This window comes from Cricetulus griseus, chromosome 3 (assembly GCF_003668045.3).
Source record: "Cricetulus griseus strain 17A/GY chromosome 3, alternate assembly CriGri-PICRH-1.0, whole genome shotgun sequence".
Taxonomy (NCBI): domain Eukaryota; kingdom Metazoa; phylum Chordata; class Mammalia; order Rodentia; family Cricetidae; genus Cricetulus; species Cricetulus griseus.
Genome location: NC_048596.1, coordinates 114,923,777 through 114,950,386, shown reverse-complemented (window position 1 = coordinate 114,950,386; position 26,610 = coordinate 114,923,777). Strand labels below are relative to the sequence as shown.

The following is a 26,610-nucleotide window of genomic DNA, read 5'->3' as shown; positions in this document are numbered from 1 at the left end:
AGAACACCTATCAAAGGCTTTAAAGGCTAGCATCCACATATAATAGAAAACATACAATATTTGTCTTTTGGGGTATGGGTTATTTCAGGATGACTTTTTCCAAGCTCCATCCATTTACAAGTGAATTTTATTTCATTTTTCTTAACATCTGAATAATAATATTCCATTGTGTAAGTGTATAACATTTCATTATCCATTCATTTGTTGATTGACATCTAGGCTATTTCCAATTTCTGGCCAGTATGAATAGAGCAGCAATGAACATGAATGAGCAAATATTTCTATAGTATGATGTAGAGTCCTTTGGATATATGCCCAAGAGTAGTATAGTTGGATCTTGAGGTAAATCTATTCCCAAGTTCCTGAGGAACCATCACATTTTTATAGTAGCTGTACAAGTTTGCCCTCCCACCAGCAAGAGGTAAGTATTCCTCTTTCCCCACATCCTTGTCAGCATGAGATGCCATTTGTCTTATTGATCTTGACCATTCTGACTAGCTGGTGTAAGATGAAATCTCAGAGTAATTTTGATTTAAACTTCCCCTCTCAACCATTTGTGTTTCATCTTTGGAGAATTCTGTTTAAATTATTTTAACCTGAATAATTTTCATTGGGTTATTTGTTTCTTGATGTACAGATTTTTTTAGTTCTTTATATATTTTACATGTCTGTCCATCAAATATGTAATTGGTAAAAATAAGATCTTTTCTCCTTCTGTAGGCTGCCTTTTGTCTGAATGACAGAAGCTTCTCAGTTTCATGAGGTCCCATTTGTTGTTGTTCTTAGTGCCTGTGCTATGGGTGTTCTGAAAGTTTTTTCCTATGACAAGACTATTTCCCTCTTTCTCTGCTTTCAGATTCAGGCTATCTAGTCTTATGTCAAGGTCTTTGACCTATTTAGAATTGAGTTGCATATAGGTTGATAAATATGGATTTATTTTCATTCTTCTACATACAGACAACCCAGTTTGACCAGCACTATTGTTTAAAGATGCTGTCTTTTTTTTTCAGTGTGTTTTTAGCTTCTTTGTTAAAAATCAGGTGACCATAGGCACAGACATACCATTTTTTAAAAATGAGACAGGATAGAGGTGGAGATATACTATCAAACTTTCACCCTGAATTTTCCTCTATACTGGATTATCCAAGTTTGCCTTAATGGAAACTCCTCCTTCTAAACTCAGGCAGAGTGTTGAATATTAGTGGTTTCCAATGGTTTTCTAAAATGTGTAAATGTATTTTCCCAAATAGGATTTTGAAGAGATCTAAAAAGTGAGTGAATTAGGACTGCTAATTTTCCATTGCTGTTACCCTAAAATGTCTCTTTAATGAGACCTGCATTATACTGATTTGTTCTTGTTAGGTTTTTTTCCCCCAAGTTGGCACAAGCTAGAGTCATGGAGGAAGAGGAAACTTCAATTGAGAAAATGCGTCCATCGGATTGACCTTGTAGGCACAGCTTTCAGGCACTTTTGCTTCTTTTTTTAGGATTTATTTTTTGTGCTTTGTCTGTAGGTATTCCTGCAGGCAAGAAGAGGACATTCTGATTGTGAGCTGCCATGTGGTTGCTGGAAATTGAACTCAGGACCTCAGCTAGTGCTTTTTACTGCTGAGCCATCTCTACAATCAGGCACCTTGACTTTTTAAAAATTCATTTATTTTATGTGGATGCTGTTTTCCTGTGTGTATATATATGTGGACCATATGCATGCCTACATAGGCCAGAAGATGTTGTTGTATTTCCTGGGAATACAATTAGGGATGAACCAATGTAGGTGCTAAGTCCTCTGCAAGAGGAAGTGCTCTTAACTACTGAGCAAAGCCTTCAGTCCCTGTGGGCGTTCTTGATTTTAATGATTGATATGAGAGGTTCCTTCCCACTATAGGACCTCTGGGCAGGTGGTCCTAGGTTTTATAAGAATAGCTTGAGAAAACCATGATGAACTGGTGTCAGTGAGCGGGATGACCCCATGCCCCAAGGTTCCCAGAGAAAGAGGGAAACCTACCGCCACAGCCTGCCCTGTCATTTAAATGAGGTTGGTTATAAATGGCAATGAGCATAGTCAATCTCTTTTTAAAGAAAAAAAAAGGGACTAGGATATTGGAATGAATACTTTGCATTGGTATAGATTTCCATTTGTTGATACAACCTTAAGGTCAATTTTGTTATATGTATATGTCTCCTCTTGTTTAGGTATTGTGTTTATACAGATCTTTTACCTATAATAGTCAGAACTTATAATTAGATTAGTTAGGTTTTCTAGATATACAGAGATGTACTTGTGATGGTTAGGTATTCTTCAAACCTTTCAAAGACCTACAGAAATATGGCATTTAAATGGTTTAGGGTTTTTCTTGGCAGTGAGACACAACTGCTCCTGGCACACCAATTATGTCAGAAAGGAGGATGCATTATGGAGTTTGCTTTCAACATGGCAAGATTAGCCATTTGGGCAAGAAACTGCTCTTGCCTGGACTGTTTGTTGCTGTATAAAATGGGCATGCAGGACCCATAAGAAAGTGACTGATGAACTTACAAAACAAGACAGTACTGAAGGGTTCCTGTTGAAATGGAGAAGTGTGCCAGACACACTGTGGCCTATGGGCTGAAGATGGCTGCCCCAACATTACAGAGGAACTTTGGGTGACTGTCCAGGTAGCGGGTGTGTCTGTCAGTTCTAGAGTTTATATAATATCTTTCTGTGGTCTTTGATAGAGTTGAAGACAGATAGTTATGGTTATAGTTTTCTTCAGTTATTATAAAAGATAAGTTATCCTTTTAGACAGAAAAGAGGAGATGATGGGGGAAGTACTTCTGTGTATGTTTATCTTATTGATTGTTAAATAAAATATTGTTTGGCCAATGAGACAGCAAGTTAGACAGGACTAGGAGTCAAAGAGGATTCTGGGAAATGTAGCAGAGAAGTGGTGATCCAGGCAGGAAGAGACATAGCAAAGAGACTCATATTTAAGCGAAGGAGAAACAGGAAGGGTTCCTTTTCCCCTTCACTCTTCCTCCAGTGGTAGGATGTGATCCACCGGCAAGGGAGGATGCCAACAAGGCATTCGATAAGATAAGTCTTATAAAATATATAGGTTTATGATAATTAACACTGAGCTAACAGATGAGAATCCTAGTCATTGGCCAAGCAGCTTTGTACCTAATATGTCTCTGTATTATTTTGTCCATCCACAAGGCGGGCAGAACTTGGGCGGAGACCACCCACGTAGCAGTAGGGCTCAGGTAGCTTTTGGCGGCAAGATTTATCGTAACAATGAACAAGCCAGTAGACAGTGTTTCTCCACCATCTCTGCTTCTGTTCATACTTCTAGGTTCCCACTTTGAGTTTCTGCAGACTTCCCTTCATATCGGACCATAACATGAAATAACCCCCTTTATCCAGTGTTTATCATAGCAACAGGAAGCAAACTAGAACAGAAATTTCTATTTGAACAATATGGTATTGATGTGACAGACCTGGCCATGTATTTGGAACTATGAGCTGGAAAAGCCACTGAGTGTTCAATCGGCTGTTTTGCAGGCACTTGGAAGATAAGAGTGTTAAGGGCAGATGATGGAGTCCTCGCATGTGAAGTTTCAGAGGAAGTAAAGCCTGTCAGGACTATTTGTGTGATGTATTTTGTAAAGATCTCTAGCTTCTGGGTCAGGTGGGCTGCTTTGATTAATTAGAGGCCAGTCACTGAAGTGAAATCTTCAAAGTATCTCTTAGAATCAGCACAAGAACCTGTGGTTCATAAGTGTCTAGGGCTTCATCTCAAGATGGCAGCTGAACTTGGTATTGTGTAAGAATGTTCACAATGGTTTTGGGCACAAGGAAGCTGCAAATCTAAAGGGGTCATGGAGAACAGCTGAGTCTTGGCCCTGTGAGGGCCCTGGAGAGACCACTGGCCAACGTGAGCAGTGGAAGCTCCAGAATTAAAGGAGACCTGGAGAAAGACTGAGGTTTAGAATTAGGTGGCAGGTTTGGAGTCCTTGAATAGAGGCCAGGAGACCATTGGTGAAGGTAAAACAGTGCAGGGGACCCCGGAATATTGGAGATGTAAAAACCAAGGTATGATCATGAACAGCAGCAGATGTGGGGTGGAGCTGGCCTGATCCAATGAGACAAGCAGGTGTGGTACAGATGACCTACAGAGACAGAGAGATGGAGCTGTCCATGCCGTTTGGAGCCTAGAAGATCATGAGTCAATTCATGACATTGAGCATTGAGCTATTTATACTGATGGGTATTGTTTTTGCTTTAATTGTAACTGTGTCTTGGGTCTTCCCTCTTGGAATAAAAAGTATGTAACCTTTATTTTACAGGAGTCAACAGTTGAGAGACTTTGGATTTTTAAAAAGATGCTGAACATTTTAAAGAGACCATTTGAATTTTTAAAAAAAGAATGTGGGATTTTTAATGTTGTATTATGTTTTATATTGCGATATTAACATGAGATCTTGGGAATAAACAAGAAATGACAGGTTATGGTTTAACAGTGACGTATTTATGTGTCATATTGAAAAAGATCAATTTTGCTGGTTTAAAAATTATTTTCATATGGTATATTTTAGTCATATTATGTCCCTGTACCCAACTCCTCCCCACCCAATATAATGTACATGTTCTCCATACCCCCTTCTTCTCATAAAAGCAGGAAAAACAACAAAAAAAAAACAAAAAAATAAGGAAAGGAAGGAAGGAAACCAGGAAGACAAAAATTCCGTGGTTTTTTTATCAGCTTAACACAAACTAGAGTCAGAGGAAGAAGGAATCTTGTGGAGAAAATGCCTCTATCAGATTGGCCTGTATGTAGGTACATCTGTGAGCATTGTCTTGATTAGTGATTGCTGTGGGAGGGTCTAGTCTACTATAGGCAGTGCCACCCCTGGGCATATGGTCCAGGGTTACATAAGAAAGCAGGCTGAGAAAGCCACAAAGAACAAGTAAGCAATGCTTCCTCATGGCTTCTGCTTCAGTTTCTGCCTCCAAGTTCCTGCCTTGAGTTCTTTCTCTGAATTCCCTTCATGATGGACTATAAGCAGTAAGATGAAATAAACCTGTTCATCCCCAAGTTCCTTTTGGTCATAGTCTTTATCTTAGCAATAGAAAGCAAACTAGCATATTGTCCTTTCCACTTTTCTTCATCCTTATTTCTTCCTATTTATCTTTCAAGGCTCAACTCAGTTGGCATTCCTTGAGAGAGATGTTCCTGAACTCCCACCTGAATGTCTTAGGCTATGATCTGTTCCAATTTCTATTTTCACACCTATTCTATTAGGTTACAGTGTGACAAATAGTATGTCAGTGTGTACTTACTTAGCCTAAGGAAGGCTGCTTCAGAAATGCCAATAGATATCTCCTTAAGGATGACCTTTGTTCAGAGAGGAGACCAACCCCATCAAATTATTTGAATATTAAACATTGGAACATGGGCCAGAATGAAAAGGATGGTATAGTATTATCCAATTTAAATTTTTTATTATTACAATATTTTCTATTTTAAAATAGTGGTTATCTACTTATGTATAGGTTTCTGTAGATAAGAATTTATTTGGAAGTTCTATCTCAGCTAAAATACAGAAATGACTTCATGAAAATCAATCCAGTTTATTAATTACACATAAAACAATTTTTCAGACATTATGTATTTATAATAAATGCAAATACTGGGAATTCCTTTCAATTAATTGAAAAAAATAATAATATACTACATATTCTTAAACAACTACAAAAACATTAAAATTCATTTTAAAGTCAATCTTGTTTTCCCATATATGATCATTTATTAAAATAATCACTTGATCTCTAGAAACTTTCAACATTTGTAAGTGTAGTATGCTATTTCTACATCCCTCATTGGTATCTCTTCCCCTTTCTTCTTAGCATTTATTCTTACACTTTCAGTGTTGAACAAGATAGTTATGGCTCTGACTAGTGAACAGTGACTCTGGGTGTGGCCACTGAATGCATAGGTACCTAAATTTATCCTGCAGATTTTGTCAGAGCCGAAAGTCTTCCCTAAAATTGCTCTAGCAGATATTTTTCCTTTTGAAAATACAGCCATTCACACCAAAGTATTTCATCTCAATTCTCTATTCTCTACCATAACTTATAGGGTGCTTGTGACTCTATAGTATTCAGATGCCTCTCACAAATACATATTACTCATAAACTCAAAAGTTACTTTATAATTTTTGCTGTAGAGCAGGTAATGAATATTAAGTCTGTAACTATCCTCATTTTAAAAGGAAAAAAGTAAGTACAAAAAGTGGCTGAGAGCTAGTTAATCACCCCTTACATATGATTTGATGCTTCCAACAAACTTTTGTGAGGTAGACAGAACCAGTATTCTTTTACACATAAATCACAGAGCAGCTTGCTTACAGTGGCACAAATAGAAACTGATTATATTAGCACTTGAATTCTGGTCAGTCCTCTGATTCCCAGCCCAGAGGACCTTTCCTTTTCAAATCACAATGCCTCTTACTATGTTGAACAGGGCAAGGAGGAGCAGAGGAGCAGTCTCTGACAGCACCAACCAAGCTTGACTTGCTCTAGGCACTGTAAATACGATGAAGTGAGTGAATGAATGAACGAATGAGTAAATCCTGGACTTTTTGGAAGACTAATCCATATCTCACCTTGCATTTTGTTCTAAGCAGTCCCAATGTATTTGGTAAATGACAGAGAGGAGCTGTATAATTGTGTAACTATAAAAAGAAGTATGAATGATAGCAGACCAAGGACAAGCTCTGCACCAGCATGTGTAGATAAGCACGCACATCCTTTAGCCTTCAGTGATGTCTATTAAAGAACCATCTTGGATCAGGAGACTGACACCAGTAGACTGCAGGTTCCAGGCTGGCCTGGAGGGACTAGGGAGTCCCTAGTTCAAAAAACAAAAAACAAGAACAACAAAGAGCATTCTTGGCTAAACCAATTAGTATGAAATGGATTTGGGAATTCTGATCTATATGTCCCAACTTGTTTAAAAAGCTAAAAATGATATGTTATAACTCTATTAATTTTTCACTATAAAATTTGGGTTTTCTCTTTAAAAACTGAGCTCTCATTAGCTTTCTTATAAAATTATTTGATTGCTAAAAGGCCTTCATTTCAGGAATGATCTTGCGAAAGAATTTATGTCCTTGGGAATCTGTATTTTCAAATATATAATCTGGAGGAGAAGGATAGCTAGCTGGGCAGATTTCTGGTTTCTTCGGTGTGTACTGTATAGAATACATGGTAACATCATCAAATGGAACCGAACTCTTAACGGCAGCATTTAAAGGTTTGCAGCTCTCTGTTGGAATCAATGCATGTGGCACAAAGTGAGATCTGAAAGTGCTCAAGCCATCAAATTTTCCAGATGGGTTGGGAATCTGTTGCTGCTGCTTAATAAGTCCCTGACGACAACTTTCCCACGCTGGAAAATCTTCTTTCATGGTGCTTTTTCCTTGGAAAGGAAAATTGCTTTTTGTTCTTTGAGAAATGGGCCTGATGGCAACAACACGACTGGCCTGATAGGGAACATAGTCAAGATGGCTGGTGCTGTTTAACTGCATGCTTCCTGGAGGGGGCACATACTCTGTTACTTTCTTGACTTTGGGTGGTGGAATTTCCCATGGTTTGAAACTGTCACGGAATTCAGTGCTTCCTTTAAATGGAGTGTTTTGGGTTACTCTTGTGTAGGCAGGTCTGCAGATTTTTGCAGTTTCTCCAGCAAAACCCTGAAAGTCATTCCGGTGAGTGGTGAGATCCTCAAAAGGCTGGTCAGCAGGCTTATAAACTTCTTTTGGCCTTGCAAACTTGACTTCTAGCTGGTAAGGCACAAAATCTCGACGATGACTTGTCTCACCATTAAAGGGGCCTACAGAACACTTGATCGCAGAGCAAGGCTTAAAGCTTTGCGTAGGCTTTATCTCCCGGGGAACATAGTCATCCTGAAATGTAGTTGAATTTCCGAATTTCACATCTGGGGTCTGACAAACTTGCTCTGGTTTACACAGTTCACATTTCTGAATATCCCAAGATCTATAATCATCTTGAAAATTAGAACAAACAAAACATTTTTGAATACTGAGGAAAAGGACTTTTTTTTCAAAGAACCCTGACTGTCACTAAACTTCTCACTGTCAACCATCCTCTGATTTCTTTGAGATACACAAACACTAGCAACAACATGATTTCCTCATATTTGTTCTTTTTTTGTTTTCATCTTTTTTCTGTGCACCTCCCTCTTAAGGACAGTTACTTTTCTACTTCCAGATTTGTCTACAAAGGCATATGGTACACATGAGCCTGACTGTAAAGAGAAAGCTAAATAGTCTATGTTGGGAGTGAAAACAGTATAAAATACACTGGCAATGATTTTCACTATAACTCATAAAATACTAAGGTTACCTATAAAATTCAGGGCTAAGAAGCCTCCAAGAGAAAGACTATGTATCTCATGAACTAGAAAAGTTGCAAGGTCAAAAACATTTACAAGTCAATCAACTTTCTAAGTGCCTTAAAACTTATAGGAATGACCTTCAGGATTCTATTATTGAAAATTAAAAAAAAAACCCAGACTATGTACACAAGTTGCTCAATTTGAAGGGGGAGAAATTTCACATTTCAATTTGATTTTGATCGAAGATACAGGATTGCATGGACTATTGGTCTTTAAAGCATTCCCAAGAGATACAGCAGCATCTAGAGACCAGGAGCCCGAACTGAGTGTGTTCAAAACTGTATGTGCAATTTAGAAATGAACATCAGGGCTGAGATTTGAGAGTTGGAAGTTCAATCCGTACAGATTACTTAAACTATACATGGAAAATTGAAGTATTTATATTTCAGTGAAGGCTTCTTTATTTCTAGACAGAAAAGTACTAACCTGAGCAACATGATAAAATTTACTTCACACCACAAAAGTATTTTAAAACAACAAAAATTAATTTATAAATGACAAGTATTTTACATAATAGATAGTATAATAAGCTTAGAAATATTTATTGCATCCCCCAAAATTTTAAATACCAAAAGTTATTTTATGAAAGGCAAGTATTTTATATATAAGGTAAGATAATAGAATATGAACCAAAGTCTAGGGAATGACTACTGGAATAGTTAATCTCTGAATATTTACTATATGGCCTTCAACTGTGAAGAAAAAATTCTTCATTCATGGATATTCTTGTCAACTTTTAAACTAAATGATTAATCTACTGATGTTCAGTGAGAGTGGAAACCCAGCCAAAGAGCACACAATCTTTAAGTTACAAGTGGCAGGAAAAGATGAACCAGACCAGTACTGTGACCCTAAAATTGAAAAGCAAGAACCAGATGGAAGAACATAAAAGAATGGCATGAGGTAGTGTTGCAGAGTGATGGCAGGTGGAAGCCATATTGTGAAAGACTTGTATAGAAGCAAGGAAATGAGTAACTGGAGAAGGTCAGCTTGTAGGATAGCAACAAGGGAAGATGTATGAATGAAGCAAAGCTGCTATGAGTGGAATCATGTACATGTTAGCTAGAACACTTTCGTACAGTTCCCTCTGTACCTGACAACTTTCCATTTCCAAGTTCACATGAAGCCTCGCCATGAATCTTTTTCTTGAGCTACCATGAAGGGATCTCTGTTCTTTAGGAACTACAGTATAAAATTATAATGCTATTTGCAGTAACTAAAAGGAAATCAGAGATGTTAGTGAAGATCCATATTTCCCAGTTATATTGGGAAAGTCTTTGCTGCCAAAGTAAGAAAAACAATGCTTATTTTAAGTGAATATGCAAATGAATGAGAGAAAGTATTTCCCCATGCTAGAGCAACTGGGGTTTTTAAAAAGGAAACAAGAATCTGGAGGGTGAGAGATAAGTCTCCATAGTATGAGGTAGTATAAGTACTACTTCTTAAGTTTCCAGTCTCAGCATGAGGATTACCACAGAGCAGGCATTGACAAACGTTTTTCTGTAATAGCCAGATAGGAAATGTCTTAGGCTTTGAAGCTTATATACAAGTCTCTAAATGTATGATGCCTACTGCAAATGCAAAATTCTGTCAGTGTACCAAGAATGCAGCAATAGGTAGAATGGAAAAGAATGGGTGGGTCAATTGAATTTTATTTACAAAAAGAAAATTGTGGACTGGACTTGGCCCACAGGCCAAGTTGTTTTCCCTTTTTTTAAAATTTAAAATACAAAATTTTAACAAATCATAGTTCACTTTTGAGTAATTATGTTCTGATTTACATATGCAGTTGTGCACCTTAACAATGGGGACATACTGAGAGATGCATCTTTACAGTTCATTCGCTATGGGGATGTCAGCATTCCAAAGTGCCTATGACCTCACTAGATGACATCATCTTAGTGGACTGTGGTTGTAAAAGCAGTCTTCTGTTGACTGAATTGTTACACAGAATATGACTGAGAAGTAACTACTAAGGTACAGCACATTTCCAATTCTTACCTCTTTTATTTTGTACTTTTATATTTTATAGTTGGTAAAAAAAAAAAAAAACAACCACAACTGATAGCATTTTTGCTTCAGAAAAACACTATATTGTCGTTGCACATTTTTGGGGACTTTTTTCTCTTTATGAAGACCAAGTTTCTGTTGCTTCATATTGCATTTACCTGAAAAATTTCTCTTAAAACTGCATATGACATTGATATTATCTGATATTTTTTTGTTTTTTAGTGTTTATTTTTATTCTCTGACAATTTCATACATGCATACAATGAATTTTAGTCATTTGTATCCCTGACTATCCTCTCTTATTCCTCTTCCCTCTCCTGCTGAGATCTTTCTCCCCAACAAGCACGTCTCCCACAAAATGTTAGGGTAAGATACACAAAACTAAAACCACATCAAGCAATTCATTTACAGGAGCACAGGCAATATTTAGAAGGCAGTTTGACAACAACCATGTCTGATTAGCAAAACAACAGTGTTAAGTTCCCCACTAGGGTCTGTGAGTCATGAGTTCTTGGCCAAGTTTATAGAAACAGACATGAGTCCCCTCCTGAGAGTGGGCCTCAAATCCAATCAGATTATGATTGGCTACTTCCATCATAATAGTGACATCAATACATCTGTGGGCACATCTTGCCTGGAAGGTCAGTATTGTAGTTTTCCAGAGTTCACAGCTGGGTCCAGGGCAGTTGATGGCTTTTTAATCCCAGCAGCCTTCACAGCACTTTGCAGAACTATGAAAAACAGCTAGGAAGGAGGAAGCCTCCGGTTGAGTTTCAGCACGATTTGTCTTGTAACAAAGTATATGGTGTCTTCAGTGAAAATTTTTACCATGAAATTCTGATGGTCAACCAAGAGCAATAGCAATCACTTGTATTGTCTGGAGGACAACTCATAGGGGGGTGTCCTGTACCTAGAACTGGATTTTTCTTTACTAACCTTTCATTTCAGGGAGGAGCGTTATTGATTCGTGCAGGGTACCTCTATGCAAACTTCTTTTTGAAAATTGCCTTTTAATAAGCTTATAAAATAGGCTTCCATGTGGCTTTTTTCTTTTTTCCCATTTTTTATTTAAATTAGAAACAAGATTGCTTTACATGTCAATCTCAGTTCCCTCTCCCTTCCCTCCTCCGCTCCCCACCCACTAACACCCTACCTATCCCATACCCTTTCTGCTCCCCAGGGAGGGTGAGGCCTTCCATGGGGTAATCTTCAGAGTATGCCATATCCTTTGGGATAGGTACTTGTCTGAAAAAGACTTTATGGAAGATATTTTCGCTAAGGGTTGACATGGTCGATGGACTCCCTTTGTGCCCTAGCTTTCACCATTTTCAAGACATTAACTCCAATATCTTTTAGTTTCCATGGCCCCAGTCCTTGCTCTTCTCTTTTTAATTTGCTTCTTTGTTGTTGTTTTTAAGACAAAGTTTCATGTACTTCACACTGGCCTTCAACTCTTTGTTTAGCCAAGGATGTCTTTACCTTCTGATGTTTCTGCATCTACTAACCATGTACCAGGCACAGGTATGTGCCAAACATGCCTGGATTTATAAAGTGTCTCTCATATTAAGCAATCTGTTTCTACATGATTTTTAAAATTATAAATGTAACCAGCTTGAGGGGTTTACAGTTTTCTGGGTCCGTATTTTGATGTCACTCATCATTTGTGGAAAAATATTTTCTATTAAATCTTCAGGTGATTCTCCCATTTTCTTTCCCATCTAATAGTATTTTAAGTACATGTATGTTAGGGCCACTTCAAAGTGTTCTACAGCTTTGGGCACTTCGTGCTGTTTTCCCCCTTCTAGACTGAGTTTGCCTTTGGTCTCATAACAATGTCTTCCTTTTCCTCCTCCTTCTCTCATTTCCCCCGTTTAGTAATTTGAAAACCAGAAATCATAAATGAATCCATGTTCATTTGCCAGAGCTTTATTGAAGTCTGTTTGGTCCAATCCATAATTAACTTTGGGTCTCTCTGTTGCTATGCTTACATTCAGAGGACCAGCAGAGTGTCTTTGGTATTATTCCTGTGTTCAGGTTGGAGGCTGGTTTGCGGGGAAGCTTTTCGGTAATCTGTTCCATTTTTAGCTTTTTATACTTCAGGAAATATGTCTCTCCATATCCTGCCCTTTCCCAGCAGTGGGCCAATGTTACTCATTTCCAAGTGAGGTAGGTTGCTGTGTGTATATGGAGGGGTACCTGTTTTTCATCTCCAGCTCTGTCTACCCTGCATCAAAGAGGCAGAGCTTTGCGATGCTTAGTCCCAGGGACATCATTTCATTTCATGTTAAGAAGTTTCTTTTGTTGGTTGATATCCCCGGGGGTCCAGCCCTTTTCTGAAGGGAAGCATAGGAGGTGTGGATCTTAGGCAGAGGGAGAAGAGGAGGGACTGAGGTGGGAGGGGAAACTGTGGTTGGGATGTAATAAATGAGGAGAATTTAAAACAGTCTTTGTTTTGCTTCTTGTTTCCTATCTCGTCTCCAAGCTGCAGCATCCACTTTGCATGTTTTGTTAGAGGACTTGTGATCTCAGATTTCTAAGGGATTCATGAACATTTTTTTTTATTCTTTTTTTTATTTGAATTAGAAACAAGATAGTTTTACATGTCAACCCCAGTTCCCACTCCCTCCCCTCCTCCCCTACCACCCCTCCCCCAAATAATACCCTAACTATCACATATCCTTTCTGCGCCCCAGGGAGGGTGAGGCCTTCCATAGGGGGTCATTAGAGTCTATCATAGCCTTTGGGATAGAGCCTAGGAATATTTTTGATTCTATACATTACCTGCCTAGCTTTTCCCCATTTAGTTGAGAACACTCTTCAGTGTTCTGTATCTTACTCAGAAGTTGGGAATCCCAGATCATTCTTTATCATTTTAAATTACACCTGCAACTCTGCAAATTCAGTTTCTGAAACATATATCTATTTGAACTATATTTCTTCTTAAGTTAACTTGGTGAATTATCTTTTTCAAAGGATTTTCACAATTTATATAAATATAAATTCTTGACAGCAGATTTTTTTGAGTTTCAATTAGCTTATATATATTTATATTTATATAAAAAGAGCAATAATGGCAATATGCATCAATAGCAGCAACAGCTTTTCCAGGTTCTGCAGTCATTTGAACAAAATTGTAGAGACATCCAGCACACTCCATTTAAAAACAAAACAATAAAACAAACAACAACAACAAAAAAAAAAGTACAAAACAAAATCCCAGAAAACAGTTCTGTTACTCTTGTGGTACTTGGCACCATTTTTTTTTTAAATTAGCTTCTCAGTCATTATCTGGGAGGAAACCATTCTGAGCAACATCATTAAAAACAGCTCTGATAAAGCATGGTCACTACTATGTATCATAAAGCAGGTCCACATATGAGTGAGTACATATCATGTTTGTCTTTTTGTGATTGGGTTACCTAGCTCAGAATGGTTTCTTTGAGTTCCATCCATTTTCCTGCAAATTTCAAGATTCCATTGTTTTTTCTGCTGAGTAGTACTCCATTGTGTAAATGTACCACATTTTCTGTATCCATTCTTCAGGCATCTAGGCTGCTTCCAGTTTCTGGCTATTACAAATAATGCTGCTATGAACATGGTTGAATATATGTCCTTGTTATATGAATGTGCTTCTTTTGGGTATATGCCTAGGAGTGGAATTGCTGGATCTTGTGGTAGACTCATTCCCATTTTCTTGAGGAAAGTTTCCATGTTTTTTTTTTTTTTTTCCTTCGAGACAGCGTTTCTCTGTGTAGCTTTGGAGCCTATCCTGGCACTCGCTCTGGAGACCAGGCTGGTCTCAAACTCACAGAGATCTGACTGCCTCTGCCTCCCGAGTGCTGGGATTAAAGGTGTGCGCCACCAAAGCCCGGCTTGACAGCAGATTTTAAATTCCTTGTAGGAAGAACCGCTCTAAATTATTTTTATGTACTATCATGAATGATCCAGCTAGTCTTGACTATATCACTATTTGCATTTTCTCATATATTCCTCATCCCATATTTCCTACATTCTTTTGAATTAGTACAGGTTTTCAATTATCCCATCTTTATTAGAATTTTGCTAAGTCTTCCTGCATTTTTAAATAAAATGTTTAATTTCACTCATTATGGAACCTCTCTGGCTTAAGTATGCAGATGTTTTGAACACTTCCACAACAATAGTTTTCTTTAATGCTACTGTACTAACATATTTCAATCTCATATTTGTTTGAAAACATACTATGACTTTAGGAAATCAATGTTTTAGGTACATATTTCCATTTGTGCATTCTATTTTATTCATTCATGAATTCCATGCTTCTATTTGATTCATTTTCCTTCAACTACAAGATCTTCCTTTAAAATTCTGTAGTATTGCTGTGCTTCTAGTTGGCTCTCTCAGTTTTTGTTTTAAAGAATCTTTGTCATATGTTTGAAGACTATTTCACTAGTTATACAAGTCTGAGATTCAGTATTTAAATATTTTCCTGTGGCATTTAAAATTATTTTTAAAAGTTTAGTTTTCATACAATGTTTTGATTGTATTATTTATCCTTCTCCAAGTCGTCCTAGATTCTCTGCATCTTACTCACCCAACTCTTCATGTTCTATCAAAAACAAAATACAGGTATTACCAAACCATAACACACGCACGCACGCACGCACGCACGCATGCACACATAAACAAGCACTCATGCACACCAAACACCAAAACACTGATTAATTACTCCTGAGCATGAGTCCTGCCTTTCCCTCTGTAAGGAAGCATCAATTGCAAATAACTTCTTGGTTAAGGGTGGGACTTTATGCCCACTTCCCCCTTTCCATGCTGGGATTTTGTTGGGCTTGAATTTTTACAGGTTTTATACATGCTATCACAGTCTCCGTATGAATTCATATGTGCAACAGCTCTGTTGTGTCTGGAAGACTTGTTTCCTTGGAGGCATCACTTCTGACTCTTAAAATTTTTCTGCCTCATCTTCTGCATAAATTCCTAATACCTGGGGGAGGGGTTTGATATAGACATACTATTTAGGGCTGCATGTTCCAAGATCCCTATTCCATTGGGTTCCAACAAAGTCTGGTTTAATTCTCTTTCTTGAGATATTTTTTGATAAATAGATTTCAGTCATCTTTAAGAATTCTTTACCTTTTCAAAATTGAATTTACCTAGGGGGCAGTTTCCTTTGTGTTTATCTATTTGGGACTTAAATCTGTGTAATAATTCTATCAAGAATTTTGGTAGTTCCTTGTCTATCTCCAGATAGTTCTTGATTTTTTTTCTATAGGACTTAAACTGTTTTACCAGCCACTACATGTTGTATATAAAGGAATCATGGAAACTAAATTCTTTTTTTAGTAGAAATTTTGTACTTTCAGGTGTGGGCATATACCCTCCATCCAGTAAAGGATTAAGCTAGGTAGACACAGTCATGCTCTATGTTTAAATGTACATAGGAAATGATTTGGGTGTGCTTGTGGTAAACTCTTCATTCTAATGAGGCTTTATCTACTAAACATCTACTCCCAAATAAACTTCTTAGGTGTTTCTTGGAATTTTTTTTTGGCTCAGTCTCTCAGCACATCCATCAAACAGTGCAAGTTTCACCAAGAAATAAGCCATGCATATGGGATTTGTGTATATTGCAACCTGGATCAGCTTACATATCAAATAGTTTACTGCTTTATTTTTCCCATAGTAAATTGACTTTGTCTATGCCAAGTTAAATCCTCAGCCTAGACTTGGACTTGGCAAACATTCTCACAGAATTAGTAGGCTCATCTATAAGGTGGACAGCACTTCATGGAATTTTAGGGTTTTTTGTTGTTGTTGTTTCTGCACAAGCTGTATGCTATTAAAAGAACTTAAATTTTTATATTATTTTCTTAGATGTATAATAAAAGCACTGATTTTCTACCACCTATGACATATTTTTCACCTTCATAAGAACTTATAAAAATAAGTAATGTAGTAAAAATAAAAATATGGTGACACACACCTGTAATGTCAGTTATGGGGAGGTGGAGACTGGTAGGTTGGGTGCTCAAGGACACCCTCTGTTATACACAATTTCAACACCAGCCTGTGCTACATAAACATTGTTTAAAAATATAATGGTTATAAAATGCCCAGCCTGTCAATAAAGGCTCTTTCCAATATAATCTCAACTTGCATTTATAGAGTACATCCCAGTTTCTGAGTCCTGACTCTGATCCCCAGCAGCATCACTCAAAAAATCTGCAAACACCTCTCACCATTTTATGCGTTTTTGCTTATTTTATTCCAGCTTTTGGTACAGCCTTCCTATTTCTAGGTGTTAACCCAGGCTAGTCTTGAACTATATAGGGCAGGCTGACTTTGAACTTGGGGTCCTTTATCAGCTGTACTGGGAGTACAGACATGCCACAACAAACTACTAAATACAAATTTTTGAATTGTTCCCCTAACTTTTGACTTTACCTAGTCATCCATTAATAAGTGGTCACGGTTGTAAATAATGCTAAAATGGATCTAAGAATACATATAATCCTGAGGTAATTATTTCATTTCCTTCATTTATAAATCCTGGTTAGAAATTGATGGATCATATGGAAGTTCCATTTTTGATTTTTTGAGGAATTTTTATTCCTATGCAGAGGAGTACAAAATTCTCTTTTCTTTTTTCTTTTTCTTTTCTTACCAACAGGGGTTTTCTTTTACCTTTTGATAATATCCAATGAAATAGATGTGAAGTGTATCTTACTTTGTTTTTCATTTGCATTTCCCTATCTTAGTGATAGTCATTTATATCTTCTCTGGAAGAAATTTTTTTTTCAGATTCATGGCCCATTCTTAAATAAGGTTATTTTTTGTAATAAATTGTTTGAGTTCCTTATATATTTTGTATATTAACCCCTTATCTGGTATATGGTTTGCAAATATTTTTCGAATACACAGGCTGCCATTTCACTTCTTGCTGCATAGTATTTTAGTTTTATGTAATCCTAGTTATATCTTTTTGCTCTCGTATGTGCTTTTGGCATCCTATCTAAACAAATCCCAAAGTCAGTATTTCTTCTTGGAACTTTATGATTTCAGATCTTATATTTGAGTCTTTCTTCTGCTTTAACTTTTGTGTGTGGTATAAATACCCCATTTTATTATTTTTGTATTGGGGTTATCCAGTTTCCCCAATACAAATTATTGAAGAAGTTCTATTTTTTCTACATTGTATATCCATAGCTCCCTTGACGAAGATTAGTTGGCTATAGATGCTAATATACACACTTGAACCCTTGAATCTGTTTCCTGAGTCTGCGTGTACATTCTCTTGTTATTAGCATACTGATTATGGTAGCCTTTTAATATAATTAGAAGTCAGGAAATATTATCTCTTAGACTTTGTTCTTTCTCCAAACTGCTTTGACTATTAGTCTTCTGGGGTGTGATATGGGTTTTAGAATTGTTTTTGCTATTTCTGGGAAAATTCCACTGGAATTTTGATAGGGATTACACTCAGTCTGTAGACTGCTTTGGTATCACAGACATTTTAACACTATTTATCCCAATCCATGGATAAAAGCTTTCCACTTCTTTCATCTGTGTTCTATAGTTTTCAGTGTACAGAGTTTTTACTTCCTTATATTGGCTATAAAATTTCTGACTGTCAGGAATAACCCTCCAATCTAGATCTCTGAATTCTCTATAATAGTAAGCACAGGGCAGGGAAATCCCTAAGACCTTTATCAAATCACATCAATCTATTTTTAGTATCTAAATTTTAACATTAATTTCTAAGCTGAGGACAGACAAACTTTCTGTTTCAAGAAACCTCATGTTCAGAAATGTCAATCTACTTATTTCACTGCAGGATATTTTCCTCTACAATATTCTATTTGTGTCTTTCCTCTGTCCTCCACTCTTAGACTGTAATAGATACCTGCTCTTACACTTAGACTGTAATAGATACCTGCTCTTACACAGGTATTCAGAAGTACACACACAGAATTACAATCACACAAAATTAAGTACAGTAGTGGTTGTTTCACGCCTGAAAACCTGGAACACTATGTGTCTGTAGGGGTTAGATATGCTGTGTGCATCAAGGTATACCAGTATTTCTGATTTTAACATACATTACACAGAAGAAAATTACTATGTTTTCATAAATGCCCAAGTAAAGTAATTTTCACTGATTATCTTTTATGTCAAGATTATCTTTTATTCATATCAGTAGCTCAGTAATTTGCTTGTGCTGTATTTGATTATATTTTATTCATGGTTATTATAGCTTGTCCTTTTTATAGCAATGTATGTACTCCGTTTTTCAAAATCAAAAAGAACATTATTCCTAACTTCCCTGACAGATCATAATATATTGATACCTTGCATTTTACTTACCCATTTAATGCTAAGAGTTTTTAAAGTGTTCATTAGCTATTGCCTAATTAACTGTATCTGCTAACACTGTTGCAAAATGTTTTATATTGGAACATACCTATTCAGCTACTTCACATAACCAACAGAAAAAATATAAGTCTTCATGTGCAACTGTGTTACTAATGAAAAACAAAAACAAAAACAGAATAGCTCATATCAAGATGGTCTGTTTTTAAATGAAGGCTTCCAACAGTCATAGACTACTTTAAAATCATGTAAGTTTTTGTTGGGGGGGATCATACAGTTGCCAGCACTTACTCTTGTAAGTGAGCTGCTAACAGTGGGAAAGTATACTCACACTTCTGAGTCCAGTATCAAGAATCATCTGCTCATAGATCCTCCAAGCTAGCCTTTAGAGTATAAAAGTAATACTCTGCTTGGTAATCTACTAATTTGTTAGTTTTACAGGTTGGTCTGGAATTTGTATCAAAAAGACTGTTGCTGTTTTATTTTTCAACAACTCCAATTTTTTCTTCTGAGTTTCAACTCATTATAGGATAGGAAAGGGTGAAAAAGACAATACCAACTAAATGTGACAAAGTATCAAGTATAGTATATATCCTTGTTTAGTAAAATCTTTTGCTTTTAATATGCTCTAAGATACAGACAACTTAGGAGATAAATTTATAAAGAGTCTAACACTCTTAATTCCCCATGGTACAGTTTGTTTGTTTGTAACTAGGTTACAACTAGGTTTTGATAACAATATTATTTTGATCAAAGAGAAGAATGCTCTTTCCTAACTGGTGGCTAAGTATGATAATACAAGAAAATTACGAGTTGACTGTAAAGGTCAAAGACGGCATTTTTAGGTTTGGGGCACCTTTGTTGTTACAATAAGTTACCTTTATAAGTTGGGACAGTGTCCAACTTTCCTTTTTTAACTTGTTGTCTTTCCACAGGCCGGACTTTTACCACAGGCTGCACTTCGAAAGGATTAAAATCTTGTTTGTAGGTAGTACCAAGATCAATTTTCCCCTGTTTGGGTTTATATTCCTCTGGTATGTGGCGAGTCTGTTTGACTACTTCATAAGGACGATAATCTGACCTGAAATATATATGTGTGTGTGTGTGTGTGAAACACAGCCTCAATGGTTCTTCTGTTTTGATTATTACAGTACCGAAATCTTCAATTTTGTCTTACTTGAACAAACTAAAGAGATATTAAAATTCTAATAGTTGATTATTTGAAAGAAGCAATTGAATAGTTTTATAAGTTTCTATCCAATGACAAGAAAAGACATGACAAATCCTAGTTTTTTTTTTAAATTGAAGCATCTCAATTTGATCTTGTAAGTAAAATTCTCAAGTAATTTATCTAATGTAGAAGGACTCAAGAGAAAGATTTGGTGAGCTTGTTGGGACCCAGCCCCCAAGGGGTCTCTAAGAGTTGTTTTCCAGCATAACAAGAGGTACCTCCTGTTTTCATGACCTCACCTCACTAGCATCAACATCCTGTTGTGACCCCTTATACCTGGGGATTTTGTAATGTTGTATATAAGGCTGCTCCACAATAAAGGTGGGAGACATTCTCTCAATAAAGGACTGGATGTCTTGTCATTCATCCAAATCTCCAGGCTTTTGCCTGATACTCGAACTTAGTGGTGGCCAAGAGCAGCCACACTAGCTCTGCATTCACTTTGTCTAAAGCCACATTCACCTACGTAGACTATACTTAGACATAGTGTCTTCCTTCTGAAGTCACATCTTCCTGTGCATTGTTAATGATCACTAACACTAGCCAGAACCTGGAAGCAACCTAGATGCCCCTCAACTGAAGAATGGATGGAGAAAATGTGGTACATTTACACAATGGAGTACTACTCAGTGGAAAAAAAAAGCAATGGAATCTTGAAATTTGCAGGCAAATGGATGGAACTAGAAGAAAATATCCTGAGTGAGGTAACCCAGTCACAAAAAGACAAAAATGGTATGTACTCACTCATATACGGATTTTAGACATAGAGCAAAGGATTACTAGCCTACAATCCACACTGCCAGAGAAACTAGGAAACAAGGAGGACCCTAAGAGAGACATACATGGTCCCCAGAGAAGGGGAAAGGGACAAGATCTCCTGAGCTAATTGGGAGCATGGGGGAGGGGAGTGGGAGCTAGAAGAAAGAGAGGGGGAAAACAGGAGGGGGGAGGAGGACAGGAGAGAGTAGGAAGATTTAGTCAAGGAAAGAATTGAGATCAAGAAAAGGGATACTACGATAGAGGGAGCCATTATAGGTTTAAAGAGAATTATGGCACTAGGGAAATGACCAGAGATCTACGAGTTTGACCTCAACTAACAATCTAAGCAGTGGTTGAGAAGCTACCTTAATGCCCTTCTTTGATAATGAGATTGATGACTACCTTATATGCCATCCTAGAGCCTTCATGCATTAGCTGATGGAAGCAGAGGCAGACACCCATAGCTAAACACTGAGCTGAATTCTGGAATCCAGTTGCAGAGAGGGAGGAGTGATGAGCAAAGGGGTCAGAACCAGACTGGAGAAACCCACAGGGATAGCTTACCTGAACAAGGGATTGCTCATGGACCTCAGACTGATAGCTGGGAAACCAGTATAGGACTGTTCCAGACCCCTGAATGAGGATGTCAGTTTGGAGGTCTGGGCAATCTATGGGGCCTCTGGTAGTAGATCAGTATTTATCCCTAGTATATGATAGGATACTAGGAGCTGGAGTGATATTCTCTCAGCCTAAGTACACAGGGGAGGGTCTATGCCCTGTTCCAAATGATATGACAGACTTTGAAGATCCCACATGGAAGGCCTCACCCTCCCTGGTGAGCAAAAAGGGGTTGGGATGGGGAGTGGGGGGCAGGGGAGGAGGGGAGGGAGAGGGAACTGGGATTGACATGTAAAAGAAGCTTGTTTCTAATAAAATAATAAATAAAATGATCAGTAACTCTAGCTCATAGTGCAGATGTGAGCTTTACTAAGATTTTGGATTTCTCAGAACCCCTGGCCATGGATGGGAATGAAATGGCAATCTAGCCACCCTGTGCATTATATAACATTATTGTGACAAAGGTGGTACTGCAGGGGCTGAGACAGAACAATGGAATAGAGAAAACCAGAGATTCAAGGCTAACTGGGTTTTCTGAATCCAAATCCTGGCTCTGTCATTCAATAGCTGTATAACCTTGGATAACTTAGTTAACCTGATTATGCCCTAGTTTCCTTATAAATAACACTGGATAATATTATCATGTCCATCATAGTTATTTTACAGATATTTGTCAATTCTGACAGTTACCAAACTGAGCTACAATTATGATGTCAAAATCAAAAACCTCATACAAAAACCTCTTCCTGTATTATATTAACATATAGGATAGAATGACATTTACTCTTTGTAGAGATAAATAACTCTTAAATTTTCTAGTCAATATGATCAACATGAGTCAATCATGTAAGAGTTCTAAGGCCCTGCTTTTAGGAATGTTGGGTACCTACTCTAGATAATGGGTATTGTACTAGGTTCCTGAGGATGGAATGCTGAGAAAAGAACAGATGTACATCCTACTGGTGTAGAACACTGAAATGAATCTAACAAATAGTAAGATGTTATGAGAAATTATAAGAGGGATATTTACTTGGCCTCAAAAACAGACAAGGTGTCAGAGATAACAGTTACAAAGAAAAATTGTGTTGATATTTATAGATGGGATGTGTATTACCTAGGAAAAGAGGGAAGGAGAATTCCAAACAGGGAAAACAAACTAAAGAAGCAAGCAGGATTTGATAATCCATGTAGTAGTTATGGAAGGGATTGAGTCTATGCTAAAAAACAGAAACTTTTAAAAGCATTTTAAGTAGGATCATGATAGGACTAAATCTGCACACTGAAAAGATTGCCTTAGCAGGCTAATATATTAGATACCAATCAGAGATGCAAAAACTAGAACACACACATATACATACCCACACATACATGTTAGAATGCACATAAGTGCAAACACACACACACACACACACACACACACACACACACACACACACACACACACAAATTAGGAAGAAGAGGTATTCCTCTAGATGGTGGTAACAGTGAAAAGTACATAAATATGAGATATTTTAGGCAATTAAAAAATCAATAAAACCTTTTGTTTTTCATTCTCTTTGCCTAAGTACTTAATTCCTACCTTTCTGTTTTTCTCAAGTTGTAAATTAGTTTTTGCTTCTAAAACTATTTCAACTTAATTCAACTAGCTAGTTAAATGTAAATAATAAGAAAACTTTATTAAGGTCAGAAGAGTTGGGCAAAAAGTAAACAGTTTCTCAATATTTACTTAAATGTAGTTACTCCTTCCATTTTATCACGGTGTCCTTGAAATTCTTGCTTGGGTTTAAGACTCTGAGGAGGAAGAACATCGCCATATTTTGGATAATTTTCTGAATACTCCGTTGTGGGACAATATATGCCAGAATGTTCATAAACCCTTGTGGTTCCGTGTGGACAACGATGCCGTCTGTACAAACAAATAAACTGAAACATTATTTTGCCTTAAAAGCATTTCCTGTGGTTATTGCATGTTAACAGGATTCCCAATGAACTCACCACTTTGAACTTTAGCACATCTTACTTCTCTGCATTGCAGCTTATAAAAATAATGAGTAAATTACAGTGTAGCCTTATGTAGCAGAAACTGGTTTTGCTCATAACAGTTTAGTGACTCCTTATGCTACTGAAGTAGTAAAGCTAACAAGTGAATTTCCTAGATGTCTGGCAGACAATTTTTCATTTTGGTTTCACCTAGAACAGATACTTACAAGTGACTCTGATTCAGAACATAGCTACAAATGGATGTTGAGGCAGAGCACAACATCCATTTTTGGCAGTGGTTGTAGGGCAAGGAATACAGCAGAGGTCAAGAGGGACTGGAACTGGGAGATGTTAGGCAGCCTCCTGATTACACATCTTTATTCTTCCACGTGTCTAAGAAACTTCAAGTCAGAAGAGTCAAGAGACTCAGCAATGGCCCCTGGAAGTGAGGCTGCTATCAAGTGTTGAAGTGATTTTGTCCCATGCAGGGTCCAAGACACTCAGGAAAATCCAGGAGCAGAGTACCCAGGTCAGGTATAAATAAAAGTTCTGATAGAACTGCATTGATTAACAAGACACAAGTCAACACATTGGGATTTGCCACTGTTTTTATGTCCACCAAAGTACTGCCTTCACACTGTAGTATACCAGAGACTGTGGACAAATATAAGAGAAAAAAAGTGCAGACAAATTATAAAAGACATCAAAAGCCTCGCAACCTAACATTTACAATCCTTAAAAGAAAATTTTCTTTCTTCTGCTTTATAGTTTTTCTGGTAGTTATAGCTGTTTACAGCTGTTAAATCTTTCTCTTTTTGAAGAAGCATCTCATAGAAATGATGAAATTGGCTGGGCATGGAGGCGCACTCCTAAAATCCCAGCACTCAGGAGGCAGAAGCATGTAGGTCTCTGTGAGTTCCAGGCCAACCTGTTCCTGAGTTCCAGGACAGGTAGAACAGTTACACAGAGAAACCCTGCTTTACAAAAAAAAAATGAAATTAGATGTTCCTAATGGGAGATCAAAGGAATTGGATTTGAGGTTCATAAGAGAGAAAAGGTGGCATTATGGTTTGAATCCGAAATGCTCACATTTTGAATACCTGCTTCCCAGCTGATGGAACCATTCTGGAAGGATTTTGGAAGCTGGCACCTACCTGGTAGAAGTAGGTGGCTAATGGCAGTCCTTGAAAGATGATAGCCTGGTTCTTGATTCCAAAGGCTCTCTACTTCCTGGTCTGCCAGCATGTAAGAAGCCTTGTTTCATGTTCCAGGACAAGAACTCCACCATATCTGACAACATGGCCTTTGGAACTTCATGCCCAAATGGACCTTTCTCCTGTCTGGTATTGCTACCACAGTGATGCAAACACACCTAACAGATGGTCTTCAACAACAAGAATAGGGAAAGATCTTCCCTCTTTCCTTTCCAACAGGACAGGAGGCAAAAGGTGGGGTGGAGAGGGATGGTGGTGAAGAATCTTTGTCCCATTCTAAGACAGTGTCCCATAGAGGTAGCCACATTTTAAAACCATTGGCTGAATGGAACTATGTGTGTCATACACAGTAACTCTTCATTTTGTCAAAGATTCTTATGCCTCATTTATAAAAATGAAAGCAGCAGATCACTGCCTCGAAAGAAACTAAGCTTCTGCAAGGGACACTTCAGCAGAAGTTACTAGCCATGCCCCAAAGCTTAAAGGGGCTACTTCTTACACTGGCAGTGCCCCACCTCTTTGGATAATATTATTTGAATAATGAGGAGTCCCCAATACAGTGAGTTTCTTGATGACTGGATGGGAAAATAACTTAGGCTGTAAATAAATTCAGATTAAATAATTTTTTTCTTACACACCAGGTTTTGTAGATTCACACCTTAAAAGTTGTGTTTGCACCCATACTTACATACAATGTTTATTATGAAAAAGGCAGAAAAACTGCTTTCAATCAACATGTATTGTAGGTGGTTGCCCCTAGAAAAGGATTAGAGATACAAAGGGCTTGAAATTATTCATATTTACTTAGCAAAGGTGATCTAATCCCTGGGTCAACAGTAAGGCTGAGGAAAGGGAAGAATGTGTTTACTGGTGGGGGAAGGTTGTTAGGCAGGATTTACTGAGGTTTAAGACTGGGACTACTGCCTTTGTTTGTTTGTTTGTCAGGCAGACCCTATGAGAACGCCGCCTGGACAGGAATAACAATAAGGTTTAGATGATGGAAAGCCCTAGGTTGTAAAGACCTTGGATACTGTTCTTTTAAATTAACCAACAGAAATGATGGGTGGGGGGCACGAACTCTCCCCGTCCAGATTCCATCACTTACTAGCCATATTTGCTCATACTACTTACCAGAAGGACTGTATTTCAGTTTAAATCTCTGAATAGGAAGTCTCGGGGATTACAAAGAGGAAAAGTTTTGCCCCAGGAGCCAGACAAGTAGAGAAAAAGGGGGCACTTTGCAGAGGGTAAGTGGGGGAGTCGCCGGGCACTCGCCCCTCAGGCAAGGAAGTAATGGGGGTTGCAGGGAGAAGTTAGCGGTGCTTACGGCCCCGCCGACCCCGCAGCGGCCGGCCGTTTCTTACCCGCAGGTGCAAATCTGACACAGACACCTGTTCCTCATGCCCTTGGCTCCAGCGTCCTTCTCCGCAGAGCTTCAGGCGCAACCTCAGAGCAGCCACAGCGTCTGCAGTCGTCAAGGCAACCGCGGGATTGCACGATGAAGGGCGTGACGTGACTTCCGGTGGCGTTCAAGACGCGCGCGGGTCAGAGGTCGCAGGCCTGTAGGCCCCGCCTCCCGGCGCCTGCAACTTCCGGCCTGAGTTACTCCTGGAGCCTGAGAGGCGTGAGTGAAGAGCAGCGTGGAGCCGGTGAGTGGGGGGCCTGCCGGAGATGCCGGCGACCGGACGGTGGTGGGGACCTGGGGGCTCGTGGCGGCAGGGCTAGGCGAGCAGGGCACGGAGCAGCTGCACCTCGTAGGAACCTGGGACCCTCCGGCAACGACTCCCGGAGCCCGAACAGAGGAAGAGCTTGCAGACCTCGGTTTGCCTTTTTAATTGGAGAGGGATGGGCGATGTGTCATGCACCTGCTGTGTTCCCAAGCACGAGATCCAAAACTTTTTAAGGACATTCGGTGCAGTCTCGGCTGAGATCCTTAGGTCTGGTAAAAGCCAGCACGCTTGACAGGAGCGAC

At 38.2% G+C, this 26,610-nt stretch overlaps 2 protein-coding genes across 8 annotated transcripts in view; one reads left to right on the top strand and one right to left on the bottom strand.

The window, feature by feature from the left end:
• Positions 1–5,721: 5,721 nt before the first annotated feature.
• On the bottom strand, positions 5,722–26,330 carry Saxo2 (stabilizer of axonemal microtubules 2). 6 transcript variants are annotated; one of them, XM_027407555.2, is made up of 5 exons: positions 26,003–26,330; positions 25,327–25,394; positions 23,171–23,350; positions 19,715–19,917; positions 5,722–8,048 (listed from the first exon to the last, which is right to left on the bottom strand). In XM_027407555.2, exons 3-5 carry the CDS (start codon positions 23,191–23,193, stop codon positions 7,105–7,107), a joined length of 1,170 nt encoding a protein of 389 aa, XP_027263356.1. In that variant the 5' UTR covers positions 23,194–23,350; positions 25,327–25,394; positions 26,003–26,330; the 3' UTR covers positions 5,722–7,104. The 6 variants fall into 6 exon arrangements, with proteins under 6 accessions (XP_027263356.1, XP_035298305.1, XP_035298304.1 ...); XM_035442414.1 differs by adding an exon at positions 23,652–24,078 and having other exon boundaries at positions 24,579–26,311; XM_035442413.1 differs by having other exon boundaries at positions 23,652–25,394; positions 26,003–26,307.
• The window catches only part of Efl1 (elongation factor like GTPase 1), a 118,105-nt gene continuing 117,674 nt past the window's right edge, over positions 26,180–26,610 (top strand). For both annotated transcript variants that reach the window (XM_027407550.1, XM_027407549.1), the window contains exon 1: positions 26,180–26,287. The gene's annotated coding sequence lies outside the window, so the exon portion shown is untranslated. The remainder of the gene's footprint in view (positions 26,288–26,610) is intronic.